Here is a 16,182-nt window from a genome sequence, read left to right on the forward strand (position 1 = left end):
TCAGTTGAGTTGAAAGGCTCTCAGCTGTTTGGATACAGAGAGTTTGCTGCTGCTGAAATCGCTCTCTCTCTCTTCCTCTCTGTCTCTCTCTCTCTCTCTCTTCCTCTCTGTCTCTTTCTTTCTCTCTCTCTCTCTCTGTCTCTCTCTTCCTCTCTGTCTCTTTCTCTCTCTCTCTCTCTCTGTCTCTCTCTCTCTCTCTTCCTCTCTGTCTCTTTCTTTCTCTCTCTCTCTCTTCCTCTCTGTCGCTCTCTTCCTCTCTCTCTGTCTCTTTCTTTCTCTCTCTCTCTCTCTTCCTCTCTGTCTCTTTCTTCCTCTCTGTCTCTTTCTTCCTCTCTCCCTCTCTCTTCCTCTCTGTCTCTCTCTCAGAAGGGCCTCCATACACACTCTATTTTGGGGTCAAGTTTTACGCTGAGAATCCCTGCAAGCTGAAAGAAGAAATAACAAGGTACATATTTTTGGTACATTACTAGATTTCTCCAGATAATATCATTGTGGCTGCTATGCTATATATCAGAGGTAGTCAACGCTGTTCCTGGAGTGCCGCAGGTATTGCAGGATTTTGTTCCAACTAGGCACCCCACCTGACCAACTGAGCTAATTGATCCGTTCAGGGCCTAAATTCAACACACCTGGTCTTCCAGGTCTGTTAAAAAATAACATGAAGTGTCTGCAGCACTCCAGGACCAGAGTTGCCTACCCCTGATAAACAGTATATCATTGACCAATTATCCAGTCACACATCAGTGTTATCATCTCCCTACTTTTTATTGAATTGGCCTTCACAGCCACACATACAGTATAAAAGCTTACATGCAGACTACAGGTTATGTTCTTATCTATGACAATATGAAATAGCTTGTACTGTGTTTCGTGTGCTATATGGATGTGTGTCTGTGTGTGTCTCTGGGTACTGTAGGTATCAGTTCTTCCTGCAGGTGAAGCAGGATGTACTACAGGGCAGAATCCCCTGTCCCCTTGACATCAGCGCCCAGCTGGCTGCTCTGGCCATACAGTGTGAGTACACACAGAGGCAGAAAGAGCGAGGCAGAAAGAGCGAGGCAGAGAGAGAGGCAGAGAGAGGGAGGCAGAGAGAGGGAGGCAGAGAGAGGGAGGCAGAGAGAGGGAGGCAGAGAGAGAGAGGCAGAGAGAGAGAGGCAGAGAGAGAGAGGCAGAGAGAGAGAGGCAGAGAGAGAGAGGCAGAGAGAGAGAGGCAGAGAGAGAGAGGCAGAGAGAGAGAGGCAGAGAGAGAGATGCAGAGAGAGAGGCAGAGAGAGAGAGAGAGAGAGAGGCAGAGAGAGAAAGGACGAGAGAGAGAGGCAGAGAGAGAGACACAGAGAGAGAGACACAGGGAGAGAGACGGCGAAAGAGATGGCGAGAGGCGGCGAGAGAGAAGAGTGAGAGACAGACAGACAGACAGACAGACAGACAGACAGACAGACAGACAGACAGACAGACAGACAGACAGACAGACAGACAGACAGACAGATATATATATATATATATATATATAAATAGTTAATAAAATAGAGATTAGTATTATGTGATGCCACTGTACCTTGTATTATGTGATCTCTCACACAGTCAAAATGTGTGCGTGTGTGTGTGTGTGTGTGTGTGTGTGTGTGTGTGTGTGTGTGCATGTGTGTATGCCTGTGCTCATGTGTCTTTCTTTCACTATTTCTCTCCAGCCGAGCTTGGCGACTACGACCCGTACAAACATGTGTCGGGGTACGTGTCAGAGTATCGCTTTGTCCCGGACCAGAAAGAGGAACTGGAGCACGCCATCGAGATGATCCACAAAACTGTAATGTAAGGAAGCCCTCTCCTCTCTTCTCTCTCCTCTGCTCTCCTCCTCTGCTCTCCCCTTCTTTCCTCTCTGCAACCTCTCTGACAACCAGCCCAATCCCTAATCCCAGTCTAATCCCCTCATAACAGGTTCCCCTCTCTGTACTGTACTATACGTCAGATATAATCCAACTGTTGTACAACCCAGACACTGTAACACTGATACTGTACAGTGTTACAGTGTCTTAACAGTGTTACAGTATCTGGGTTGTTCAGTCAGTCTCTGGTGGTGTATTAATAACTTAGTCAGTCTCTGGTGGTGTATTAATAACTTAGTCAGTCTCCGGTGGTGTATTAATAACTTAGTCAGTCTCCGGTGGTGTATTAATAACTTAGTCTCTGGTGGTGTATTAATAACTTAGTCAGTCTCTGGTGGTGTATTAATAACTTAGTCAGTCTCTGGTAGTGTATTAATAACTTAGTCAGTCTCCGGTGGTGTATTAATAACTTAGTCAGTCTCTGGTGGTGTATTAATAACTTAGTCAGTCTCTGGTGGTGTATTAATAACTTAGTCAGTCTCCGGTGGTGTATTAATAACTTAGTCAGTCTCTGGTGGTGTATCAATAACTTAGTCTCTGGTAGTGTATTAATAACTTAGTCAGTCTCTGGTGGTGTATTAATAACTTAGTCAGTCTCTGGTGGTGTATTAATAACTTAGTCTCTGGTAGTGTATTAATAACTTAGTCAGTCTCTGGTGGTGTATTAATAACTTAGTCAGTCTCTGGTGGTGTATTAATAACTTAGTCAGTCTCTGGTAGTGTATTAATAGCTTAGTCAGTCTCTGGTAGTGTATTAATAACTTAGTCTCTGGTGGTGTATTAATAACTTAGTCAGTCTCTGGTGGTGTATTAATAACTTAGTTAGTCTCTGGTGGTGTATTAATAACTTAGTCAGTCTCCGGTGGTGTATTAATAACATAGTCAGTCTCCGGTGGTGTATTAATAACATAGTCAGTCTCTGGTGGTGTATTAATAACTTAGTCAGTCTCTGGTGGTGTATTAATAACTTAGTCAGTCTCCAGTGGTGTATTAATAACTTAGTCTCTGGTGGTGTATTAATAACTTAGTCAGTCTCTGGTGGTGTATTAATAACTTAGTCAGTCTCTGGTAGTGTATTAATAACTTAGTCTCTGGTGGTGTATTAATAACTTAGTCAGTCTCTGGTGGTGTGTTAATAACTTAGTCAGTCTCTGGTAGTGTATTAACAACTTAGTCTCTGGTGGTGTATTAATAACTTAGTCAGTCTCTGGTGGTGTATTAATAACTTAGTCAGTCTCTGGTGGTGTATTAATAACTTAGTCAGTCTCTGGTGGTGTATTAATAACTTAGTCAGTCTCTGGTGGTGTATTAATAAATTAGCTAGTCTCCGGTGGTGTATTAATTACTTAGTCAGTCTCTGGTGGTGTATTAATAAATTAGCTAGTCTCTGGTGGTGTATTAATAACTTAGTCAGTGGTGTATTAATAAATTAGCTAGTCTCCGGTGGTGTATTAATTACTTAGTCAGTCTCTGGTGGTGTATTAATAACTTAGTCAGTCTCTGGTGGTGTATTAATAAATTAGCTAGTCTCCGGTGGTGTATTAATTACTTAGTCAGTCTCTGGTGTTTTTTTCTCAGATTTTATCCTCTAAAAAACAAGACTGTTGACAGAGGCCTACTGTAATCGCTTTGATGTATTTACGATTTATTTGCTAAGGGATACGAGGTGGGAGACATCTGACCATTTCTTCACTATCGTTGAATTTCAATTTAAAGTGGTCCACTACGGTGGTAATCCCATGGTTCCTTGGCTGGATGGGATATCAGTTCCCGGGAATACCATTGGGAATTCTAAACTGTGGGATGTTTTATGTAATAATAAGAATTCCTGGCTCTGTTCCCTACTCTTTGAAATAGGAACTAAGAGCCCTACAGTCCTGACAAGCACTGTCTCACTCACCTACCTGGCATGCTGAAGTGGCTCGGAGGAAGTATGTTTCTATGTGGATGTGTGGTGTGTTTCACTCCTCTCCTGCTGTAGGGGTATAGGGATGACCGACAGAGCTGTAGGGGTATAGGGATGACCGACAGAGCTGTAGGGGTATAGGGATGACCGACAGAGCTGTAGGGGTATAGGGATGACCGACAGAGCTGTAGGGGTATAGGGATGACCGACAGAGCTGTAGGGGTATATGGATGACCGACAGAGCTGTAGGGGTATAGGGATGACCGACAGAGCTGTAGGGGTATAGGGATGACCGACAGAGCTGTAGGGGTATAGGGATGACCGACAAAGCTGTAGGGGTATAGGGATGACCGACAGAGCTGTAGGGGTATAGGGATGACCGACAGAGCTGTAGGGGTATAGGGATGACCGACAGAGCTGTAGGGGTATAGGGATGACCGACAGAGCTGTAGGGGTATAGGGATGACCGACAGAGCTGTAGGGGTATAGGGATGACCGACAGAGCTGTAGGGGTATAGGGATGACCGACAGAGCTGTAGGGGTATAGGAATGACCGACAGAGCTGTAGGGGTATAGGGATGACCGACAGAGCTGTAGGGGTATAGGAATGACCGACAGAGCTGTAGGGGATAGGGATGACCAACAGAGCTGTAGGGGATAGGGATGACCAACAGAGCTGTAGGGATATAGGGATGACCAATAGAGCTGTAGGGGTATAGGGATGACCAACAGAGCTGTAGGGGTAGAGCGATGACAGACAGAGCTGTAGGGGTATAGGGATGACCAACAGAGCTGTAGGGGTATAGGGATGACCGAAAGCTGTAGGGGTATAGATTGACCAACAGAGCTGTAGGGGGAGAGGGATGACCGACAGAGCTGTAGGGGTATAGGGATGACCACCAGAGCTGTAGGGGTATAGGGATGACCGACTGAGCTGAATGGGTAGAGGGATAGCCAACAGAGCTGTAGGGGTATAGGTACAAGGCTTTTGGGGTATAGGGATGACCTTCAGAGCAGTAGGGATTGAGGGATGACCAACATAGCTGTAGGGGTATAGATTGACCAACAGAGCTGTATGGGTATAGATTGACCGAAATAGCTGTAGGGGTATAGGGATTACCAACAGAGCTGTAGGGGTATAGGGATGACCGACAGAGCTGTAGGGGTATAGATTGACCAACAGAGCTGTATGGGTATAGATTGACCGAAATAGCTGTAGGGGTATAGGGATTACCAACAGAGCTGTAGGGGTATATGGATGACCGACAGAGCTGTAGGGGTATAGATTGACCAACAGAGCTGTATGGGTATAGATTGACCGAAATAGCTGTAGGGGTATAGGGATTACCAACAGAGCTGTAGGGGTATATGGATGACCGACAGAGCTGTAGGGGTATAGATTGACCAACAGAGCTGTAGGGGTAGAGAAATGACCGACAGAGCTGTAGGGGTATAGGGATGACCGACAGAGCTGTAGGGGTATAGGGATGACCGACAAAGCTGTAGGGATATAGGAATGACCAACAGAGCTGTAGGGGTATAGGAATGACCAACAGAGTTGTAGGGTTATAGGGATGACCGACAGAGCTGTAGGGGTATAGGTATGACCTACATTGCTTTTGGGGTATAGGGATGACCTTCAGAGCAGTAGGGGTTGAGGGATGGTGACAGAGCTGTAGGGGTATAGGGCTGTCCAACAGAGCTGCAGGGGTAGAGGGATGACCAACAGAGCTGTAGGGGTAGAGGGATGACCAACAGAGCTGTAGGGGTAGAGGGATGACCAACAGAGCTGTAGGGGTATAGGGCTGTCCAACAGAGCTGCAGGGGTAGAGGGATGACCAACAGAGCTGTAGGGGTAGAGGGATGACCAACAGAGCTGTAGGGGTATAGATTGACCAACAGAGCTGTAGGGGTATTGGGATGAGCAACAGAGCTGTAGTGGTATAGATTGACCAAAAAAGTTGTAGAGGTAGAGGGATGACCGACAGAGCTGTAGGGGTATAGGGATGACCAACAGAGCTGTAGGTGTATAGATTGACCAACAGAGCTGTAGGGGTATAGATTGACCAACAGAGCTGTAGTGGTATAGGGATGAGCAACAGAGCTGTAGGGATATAGATTGACCAACAGAGCTGTAGGGGTATAGGGATGAGCAACAGAGCTGTAGGGATATAGATTGACCAACAGAGCTGTAGGGATATAGATTGACCAACAGAGCTGTAGGGATATAGGGATGACCAACAGAGCTGTAGGGGTAGAGGGATGACGGACAGAGCTGTAGGGATATAGGGATGACCAACAGAGCTGTAGGGGTATAGGAATGACCAATAGAGCTGTAGGGGTATAGGGATGACCAACAGAGCTGTAGGGGTATAGATTGACCAACAGAGCTGTAGGGATATAGGGATGACCAACAGAGCTGTAGGGGTATAGGAATGACCAATAGAGCTGTAGGGGTATAGGGATGACCAACAGAGCTGTAGGGGTATAGGGATGACCAACAGAGCTGTAGGGGTATAGGAATGACCAATAGAGCTGTAGGGGTATAGGGATGACCAACAGAGCTGTAGGGGTATAGATTGACCAACAGAGCTGTAGGGATATAGGGATGACCAACAGAGCTGTAGGGGTATAGGAATGACCAATAGAGCTGTAGGGGTATAGGGATGACCAACAGAGCTGTAGGGGTATAGGAATGACCAATAGAGCTGTAGGGGTAGAGAGATGACCGACAGAGCTGTAGGGATATAGGGATGACCAACAGAGCTGTAGGGATATAGGGATGACCAACAGAGCTGTAGGGGTATAGGAATGACCAATAGAGCTGTAGGGGTATAGGGATGACCAACAGAGCTGTAGGGGTATAGGAATGACCAATAGAGCTGTAGGGGTATAGGGATGACCAACAGAGCTGTAGGGATATAGGGATGACCAACAGAGCTGTAGGGGTATAGGAATGACCAACAGAGTTGTAGGGTTATAGGGATGACCGACAGATCTGTAGGGGTATAGGGATGACCGACAGAGCTGTAGGGGTATAGGTATGACCTACATTGCTTTTGGGGTATAGGGATGACCTTCAGAGCAGTAGGGGTTGAGGGATGGTGACAGAGCTGTAGGGGTATAGGGCTGTCCAACAGAGCTGCAGGGGTAGAGGGATGACCAACAGAGCTGTAGGGGTAGAGGGATGACCAACAGAGCTGTAGGGGTATAGATTGACCAACAGAGCTGTAGGGGTATAGATTGACCAACAGAGCTGTAGGGGTATTGGGATGAGCAACAGAGCTGTAGTGGTATAGATTGACCAAAAAAGCTGTAGAGGTAGAGGGATGACCGACAGAGCTGTAGGGGTATAGGGATGACCAACAGAGCTGTAGGTGTATAGATTGACCAACAGAGCTGTAGGGGTATAGATTGACCAACAGAGCTGTAGGGGTATTGGGATGAGCAACAGAGCTGTAGGTGTATAGATTGACCAACAGATCTGTAGGGGTATAAGGATGGCCGACAGAGCTGTAGGGATATAGATTGACCAACAGAGCTGTAGGTGTATAGGGACGACCAACAGAGCTTTAGCGGTAGAGGGATGACGGACAGAGCTGTAGGGGTATAGATTTACCATCAGAGCTGTAGGGGTAGAGGGATGACCGACAGAGCTGTAGGGGTATAGATTCACCAACAGAGCTTTAGGGGTAGAGAGATGACCGACATAGCTGTAGGGGTATAGGGATGACCTACAGAGCTGTAGGGATAGAGGGATGACCAAAACAGCTGTATGCTCGGAAGGATCACCAACAGCACTGATATGGTATATATGGTATATAGGGATGCATCGCAGTGCTAGAGGCATCACTACAGACATGGGTTCGATCCCAGGCTGTGTCACAGCCGGCCGCGACTGGGAGACCCATGAGGCGGCGCACATTTGGCCCACGTCGTCCTGGTTAGAGGAGGGTTTGGCCTGCCGGGATGTCCTTGTCCCATCGCGCTACAGCGACTCCTTGTGGCGAGCCGGGCACATGCACGCTGGCTTCGGTTGCCAGCTGTACGGTTTCCTCCAACACATTGGTGTGTCTGTCTTCCGGATTAAATAAGCAGTGTGTCAAGAAGCAGTGCGGCTTGGCGTGGTCGTGTTTCGGAGGACGTTTGGCTCTTTACATTCGCCTTTCCCCAGTCCGTACAGGTGTTGCAGCGATGGGACAAGACTGTAACTACCAATTGGATACCTCAAAATTGGGGAGAAAAAGGAGTAAAAATGATTTTCTAAAATCATAAAACCTATAGGGTTTCTCTTCTCAGACTGAGACAGTCCTATTATTACATATCATATACATTACAGTTGTTCTTACAGAGTCAACCCCTTAAGTCCTGAAAGGTCTTAGTCTATGACTATGCATCCCATTAATGTTGCTGACCAAGAGACAGTGATCATCATTTGATTTTGCACTATTCCCTCTGGTCTCTCTCTCTCTCTCTCTCTCTCTCTCTCTCTCTCTCTCTCTCTCTCTCTCTCTCTCTCTCTCTCTCTCTCTCTCTCTCTCTCTCTCTCTCTCTCTCTCTCTCTCTCTCTCTCTCTCTCTCTCTCTCTCTCTCTCTCTCTCTCTCTCTCTCTCTCTCTCTCTCTCTCTCTCTCTCTCTCCCTCTTCTCTCTCTCTCTCTCTCTCTCTCTCTCTCTCTCTCTCTCTCTCTCTCTCTCTCTCTCTCTCTCTCTCTCTCTCTCTCTCTCTCTCTCTCTCTCTCGGGTATGGGACAGAGGAGAGGAAGAGGGGAAAAGAGAGAGGAAGAGTGGAAAAGAGAGAGAGGAGAGAAGGAAGAGAGAGGAAGACAGACGGGGAGCGACAGAGGGAGAATTCTGCATGGTTGTAGAAATGAATGGCTCCTTTCTGGATTTTGATAATTAGCAGGTTTCAGCCTATGCAGAATTCTGCAAAAAATATCCTCCGTTTATAACGTAAATCACCAAATATTGCATGCAGAGCAAAATTAGGCGCTAATTATCAAAATCCAGAAAAGAGCCATTCATTTCTACAACCACCTAAAAGGAAGTGATTCCTGGAGAATAGTCCCCTAAGCAAGCTGGTCCTGGGGCTCTATTCACAAACACAAACAGATCCAACAGAGCCCCACGACAGCAATGCAATTAGACCCAACCAAATCATGAGAAACAAAAAGAGAATAACTTGAAGGATTAACAAAAAAACTGAGCAAACTAGAATGCGATTTCAGACTACACAGTGACAGAATACCTGTCCAAAATTAAGGAGAGAGCGACACTTCAATATGAAAAGAGGAGAGGCAGAGGGAGGAAAAGAGAGATAGAAGGACTGGTAGGGAGGGGGGGAAGGGGGAGGGAGAGATACTGTAGATACAATGAGACAGATGTCGTTTTCTCAAGAGCCTGTGGATGTCAACCTCGCTGTGATCTGCTATGTAGAGTGAGCACCCAGCACCACCAAACACAACCAACCAAACACACTAACGACACACACAGCCAGGCAGGCAGACATGAGGCCAACCAAACACACTAACGACACACACACACACACACACAGCCAGGCAGGCAGACATGGGGCCAACCAAACACACTAACGACACACACACACACACACAGCCAGGCAGGCAGACGTGGGGCCAACCAAACACACTAACGACACACACACACACACACAGCCAGGCAGGCAGACATGAGGCTAGATGGAGGGATGAGTGTCCTTGTCCCTTTCCCCACCCGTTGTGTCACAGCTCCATGGAGCTCCTGCCTCAACCTGCCCACCCCGAAGTGTCCGTTAATAACTCCCCGTTCCAAGCCACTCACCACCTAACTGCATGTAGGAGACAATCATCTCAGCCCAGCCGCTTATAAAGAACATGTGAACAGAATCTAAAATGTACTCGGGAAAGAAGTGGGAGCAAAGGATGAGATTGTGTCTTCAGGGTATGGATGGAGGAGGAAGAGTGGAAGACGAGGAGGAGAAGGAGAGGTGTGAGGAGATCTAGGGGTCACACTTGAGCAGGCTGAATGAGTCTGAGTCTCTGTGTTACTAATGTGTGTGATCAGGAGATCAATGATACGGCTCGAGAGGGGAGAGGGGAGAGGAGGAGGAGGAGGAGGGAGGGGAGGAGGAGGAGGAGGAGGGAGGGGAGGAGGAGGAGGAGGGAGGGGAGGGGAAGAGGAGGGGAGGGGAGGAGGAAGGAGGGGAGGAGGGAGAGGAGGAGGAGGAGGAGGAGGGAGGGGAGAGGAGGAGGAGGAGGAGGAGGAGGGAGGGAAGGGGACTCATCCAACCTCTAACATTAGGAGGGAGATGTTGGCACAGTATATGAAGCTTACCAAAGCCAGAGTTTACACTGCAGACACACTGCTTATAGTCCAGAGATTACAGTACCCTTTACTGTTCACCCTTTATCCACATTCATAGATATTTTCACCATATTGTAGACTCAGTTGGCAGTTGGTACACGGTTCACTCTCGATAAACATATTGTATGTACTCAGCAAAGCACAGGGAGTTGTTCCATACCTGTGGTCTCCTAGACTGCATGCGTTTGGTTTTTAAACATGATTCTCTCTGTATGACATTGTAGTTAATGAGTAATAGGAGATACATAACCCAGTCCACAACCTAGTTGAACATTATTTCACATGGAATGTTAATTAAGAAATAGGAACTTAGAAAAAGCATTACTGACCAGATGAGGAGGGGGGAAAGTATGTTATGTACGTTTTTGAAAAGTGTATTGGTTTCATTTGAGTATATTTTATTGTAGTCTTGTGGGACCAGACAAGTCTGTCGCTGAACATTAAGTCTGGCATGTACGATGACTTGTATTGTAGTTCCTTATTATTATTTGTATTATTATTATTATTATTATTATATGTAGAATATTTATCTCAGTGTTGCCACTTCAGAGTGTATCCATTGTCTTGTATCTGTTCAGACTGCATGCAGTACTCTAAAACACTCTAGCTATAATCTCACTACCTATAATTACCTCTGTTGTTGACCAGGTAGATCATCATGTTAGATTTACTGTTTATTAGACTGGGGGATTCATGACAGTTAAACAACTCTCCATCACTGCTGTAATACTGTCATCAGGGGTGAAGTATGACACAATAAATATCAACTTTCCATGTATTTGGGGTGTTCTCTTGTTGCACTGTATTCCCCCAACAGTCACTTAGTGATTTGTTACATGGCTGTTTCTAAACCTTTAGCTTCAGCAGTTTCCAAACTCTTAGCTTTAGATGTTTCTAAACCCTGAGCTTCAGCTGTTTCTAAACCCTTAGCTTTAGATGTTTCTAAACCCTGAGCTTCAGCTGTTTCTAAACTCTTAGCTTTATATGTTTCTAAACCTTTAGCTTTAGATGTTTCTAAACCCTTAGCTTTATATGTTTCTAAACCTTTAGCTTTAGATGTTTATAAACCCTACACTTCAGATGTTTCTAAACCCTTAGCTTCAGCTGTTTCTAAACTCTTAGCTTTATATGTTTCTAAACCTTTAGCTTCAGCTGTTTCTAAACTCTTAGCTTTAGATGTTTCTAAACCCTTAGCTTCAGCTGTTTCTAAACTCTTAGCTTTAGATGTTTATAAACCCTTCGCTTTAGATGTTTCTAAACCCTTAGCTTCAGCTGTTTCTAAACTCTTAGCTTTATATGTTTCTAAACCCTTAGCTTTAGATGTTTCTAAACCCTTAGCTTTAGATGTTTATAAACCCTTAGCTTTAGATGTTTATAAACCCTTCGCTTCAGATGTTTCTACACCCTTAGCTTCAGATGTTTCTAAACTCTTAGCTTTAGATGTTTCTAAACCCTGAGCTTCAGCTGTTTCTAAACTCTTAGCTTTATATGTTTTCTAAACCTTTAGCTTTAGATGTTTATAAACCCTTAGCTTCAGCTGTTTCTAAACTCTTAGCTTTAGATGTTTATAAACCCTTAGCTTTAGATGTTTCTAAACCCTTAGCTTCAGCTGTTTCTAAACTCTTAGCTTTATATGTTTCTAAACCCTTAGCTTTAGATGTTTCTAAACCCTTAGCTTTAGATGTTTATAAACCCTTAGCTTTAGATGTTTATAAACCCTTAGCTTTATATGTTTCTAAACCCTTAGCTTTATATGTTTCTAAACCCTTAGCTTTAGATGTTTATAAACCCTTAGCTTTAGATGTTTCTAAACCCTTAGCTTTAGATGTTTCTAAACCCTTAGCTTTAGATGTTTATAAACCCTTAGCTTTAGATGTTTATAAACCCTTAGCTTTAGATGTTTATAAACCCTTAGCTTTAGATGTTTCTAACCCTTAGCTTTAGATGTTTATAAACTCTTTAGAATAGATAAAGATATCTAGATGTTCTAAATAGTCTGTACAATATAATGTTACACTACGGTATGTATAGTTGTAGGTGTATACTAGCTCATGTTACACCACGTACAGTTGAAGTCGAAAGTTTACATACACTGAGGTTGGAGTCATTAAAACTCATTTTTCAACACCTCCACAAATGTCTTGTTAACAAACTATAGTTTTGGCATGTCAGTTAGGACATCTACTTTGTGCATGACACAAGTAATTTTTCCAACAATTGTTTACAGACAGATTATTTCAATTATAATTCACTGTATCACAATTCCAGTGGGTCAGAAGTTTACATACACTAAGTTGACTGTGCCTTTAAACAGCTTGGAAAATTCAAAAAAATGATGTCACGGCTTCAGGAGCTTCTGATAGGCTAATTGACATTATTTGAGTCAATTGGAGGTGTACCTGTGGATGTATTTCAAGGCCTTCCTTCAAACTCAGTGCCTCTTTGCTTGACATCATGGGAAAATCAAAAGAAATCAGCCAAGACCTCAGAAAATTAATTGTAGACCTCGACAAGTCTGGTTCATCCTTGGGAGCAATTTCCAAACACCTGAATGTACCTAGTTCATCTGTACAAACAATAGTACGCAAGTATAAACACCATGGGACCACGCAGCCTGCATACCGCTCAGGAAGGAGACGCGTTCTGTCTCCTAGAGATGAACATACTTTGGTGCAAAAGTGCAAATCAATCCCAGAACAACAGCAAAGGACCTTGTGAAGATGCTGGAGGAAACAGGTACAAAAGTATCTATATCCACAGTTAAACAAGTCCTATATCGACATAACCTGAAAGGCCGCTCAGCAAGGAGGAAGCCACTGCTCCAAAACCACCATAAAAAAGCCAGACTACGGTTTGCAACTGCACATGGGGACAAAGGTCATACTTTTTGGAGAAATGTCCTCTGGTCTGATGAAACAAAAATAGAACTGTTTGGCCATAATGACCATCGTTATGTTTGGAGAAAAACGGGGGGGGGGGGGGGGCTTGCAAGCTGAAGAACAGCATCCCAACTGTGAAGCATGGGGGTGGCAGCATCATGTTGTGGGGGTGCTTTGTTGCAGGAGGGACTGGTGCACTTCACAAAATAGATGGCATCATGAGGTAGGAAAATTATGTGGATATATTGAAGCAACATCTCAAGACATCAGTCAGGAAGTTAAAGCTTGGTCGCAAATGGGTCTTCCAAATGGACAATGACCCCAAGTATACTTCCAAAGTTGTGGCAAAATGGCTTAAGGACAACAAAGTCAAGGTTTTGGAGTGGCCATCACCAAACTTTGACCTCAATCCTATAGAAGATTTGTGGGCAGAACTGAAAAGTGTGTGTGAGCAAGGAGGCCTACAAACCTGACTCAGTTACACCAGCTCTGTCAGGAGGAATGGGCCAAAATTCACCCAACTTATTGTGGGAAGCTTGTAGAAGGCTACCCGAAATGTTTGACCCAAGTTAAACAATTTAAAGGCAATGCTACCAAATACTAATTGAGTGTATGTAAACTTCTGACCCACTGGGAATGTGATGAAATAAATAAAATCTGAAATAAATCGTTCTCTTTGACATTTCACGTTCTTAAAATAAAGTGGTGACCCTAACTGACCTAAGACAGGGATATTTTTACTATGATTAAATGTCAGGAATTGTGAAAAACTGAGTTTAATTGTATTTGGCTAAGGTGTATGGAAACATTCGACTTCAACTGTATACATGTAACCGATGTGAAACGGCTAGCTTAGTTAGCGGTGCGCGCTACATAGCGTTTCAATCGGTGACGTCACTTGCTCTGAGACCTTGAAGTAGTAGTTCCCCTTGCTCTGCAAGGGCCGCGGCTTTTGTGGAGCGATGGGTAACGATGCTTCGTGGGTGTCAGTTGTTGATGTGTGCAGAGGGTCCCTGGTTCGCGCCCGGGTATGGGCGAGGGGACGGTCTAAAGTTATACTGTTACATTGATGCTGTTGACCCGGATCACTGGTTGCTGTGGAAAAAGGAGGAAGGTCAAAAGGGGGGTGAGTGTAACCGATGTGAAACGGCTAGCTTAGTTAGCGGTGCGCGCTAAATAGCGTTTCAATCGGTGACGTCACTTGCTCTGAGACCTTGAAGTAGTGGTTTCCCTTGCTCTGCGGCTTTTGTGGAGCGATGGGTAACGATGCTTCGTGGGTGACTGTTGTTGATGTGTACAGAGAGTCCCTGGTTCGCGCCCGGGTATGGGCGAGGGGACGGCCTAAACTTATACTGTTACATACAGTAAGATGTATACTTAATAATGTTACACTATGGTATGTATGTATAATCGTAGGTGTATACTTGCTCATGTTACAAGATGTATACAGTAATTGCAGATGTGTACTCGATAATGTCACACTATGTATACTTGTAGATACAGTGCCTTGCGAAATTATTCGGCCCCCTTGAACTTTGCGACCTTTTGCCACATTTCAGGCTTCAAACATAAAGATATAAAACTGTATTTTTTTGTGAAGAATCAACAACAAGTGGGACACAATCATGAAGTGGAACGACATTTATTGGATATTTCAAACTTTTTTTAACAAATCAAAAACTGAAAAATTGGGCGTGCAAAATTATTCAGCCCCTTTACTTTCAGTGCAGCAAACTCTCTCCAGAAGTTCAGTGAGGATCTCTGAATGATCCAATGTTGACCTAAATGACTAATGATGATAAATACAATCCACCTGTGTGTGATCAAGTCTCCGTATAAATGCACCTGCACTGTGATAGTCTCAGAGGTCCGTTAAAAGCGCAGAGAGCATCATGAAGAACAAGGAACACACCAGGCAGGTCCGAGATACTGTTGTGAAGAAGTTTAAAGCCGGATTTGGATACAAAAAGATTTCCCAAGCTTTAAACATCCCAAGGAGCACTGTGCAAGCGATAATATTGAAATGGAAGGAGTATCAGACCACTGAAAATCTACCAAGACCTGGCCGTCCCTCTAAACTTTCAGCTCATACAAGGAGAAGACTGATCAGAGATGCAGCCAAGAGGCCCATGATCACTCTGGATGAACTGCAGAGATCTACAGCTGAGGTGGGAGACTCTGTCCATAGGACAACAATCAGTCGTATATTGCACAAATCTGGCCTTTATGGAAGAGTGGCAAGAAGAAAGACATTTCTTAAAGATATCCATAAAAAGTGTTGTTTAAAGTTTGCCACAAGCCACCTGGGAGACACACCAAACATGTGGAAGAAGGTGCTCTGGTCAGATGAAACCAAAATTGAACTTTTTGGCAACAATGCAAAACGTTATGTTTGGCGTAAAAGCAACCCAGCTGAACACACCATCCCCACTGTCAAACATGGTGGTGGCAGCATCGTGGTTTGGGCCTGCTTTTCTTCAGCAGGGACAGGGAAGATGGTTAAAATTGATGGGAAGATGGATGGAGCCAAATACAGGACCATTCTGGAAGAAAACCTGATGGAGTCTGCAAAAGACCTGAGACTGGGACGGAGATTTGTCTTCCAACAAGACAATGATCCAAAACATAAAGCAAAATCTACAATGGAATGGTTCAAAAATAAACATATCCAGGTGTTAGAATGGCCAAGTCAAAGTCCAGACCTGAATCCAATCGAGAATCTGTGGAAAGAACTGAAAACTGCTGTTCACAAATGCTCTCCATCCAACCTCACTGAGCTCGAGCTGTTTTGCAAGGAGGAATGGGAAAAAATGTCAGTCTCTCGATGTGCAAAACTGATAGAGACATACCCCAAGCGACTTACAGCTGTAATCGCAGCAAAAGGTGGCGCTACAAAGTATTAACTTAAGGGGGCTGAATAATTTTGCACGCCCAATTTTTCAGTTTTTGATTTGTTAAAAAGGTTTGAAATATCCAATAAATGTCGTTCCACTTCATGATTGTGTCCCACTTGTTGTTGATTCTTCACAAAAAATACAGTTTTATATCTTTATGTTTGATGCCTGAAATGTGGCAAAAGGTCGCAAAGTTCAAGGGGGCCGAATCCTTTCGCAAGGCACTGTACACACTAGATAAGATTTCCTTCTATGTGTTTGT

General features: G+C 44.5%; 1 protein-coding gene across 2 annotated transcripts in view; it reads left to right on the top strand.

Annotated features, from left to right (window-relative positions):
* LOC110536794 (band 4.1-like protein 4) overlaps nucleotides 1-16,182 on the top strand; it is a 105,510-nt gene that overhangs the window by 43,814 nt on the left and 45,514 nt on the right. For both annotated transcript variants that reach the window (XM_036936998.1, XM_036936999.1), the window contains exons 5-7: nucleotides 367-445; nucleotides 917-1,014; nucleotides 1,689-1,809. In XM_036936998.1, coding sequence (XP_036792893.1) covers nucleotides 367-445; nucleotides 917-1,014; nucleotides 1,689-1,809 — 298 coding nt within the window. The remainder of the gene's footprint in view (nucleotides 1-366; nucleotides 446-916; nucleotides 1,015-1,688; nucleotides 1,810-16,182) is intronic.

This window comes from Oncorhynchus mykiss, chromosome 12, assembly GCF_013265735.2.
Source record: "Oncorhynchus mykiss isolate Arlee chromosome 12, USDA_OmykA_1.1, whole genome shotgun sequence".
NCBI classification, from domain to species: domain Eukaryota; kingdom Metazoa; phylum Chordata; class Actinopteri; order Salmoniformes; family Salmonidae; genus Oncorhynchus; species Oncorhynchus mykiss.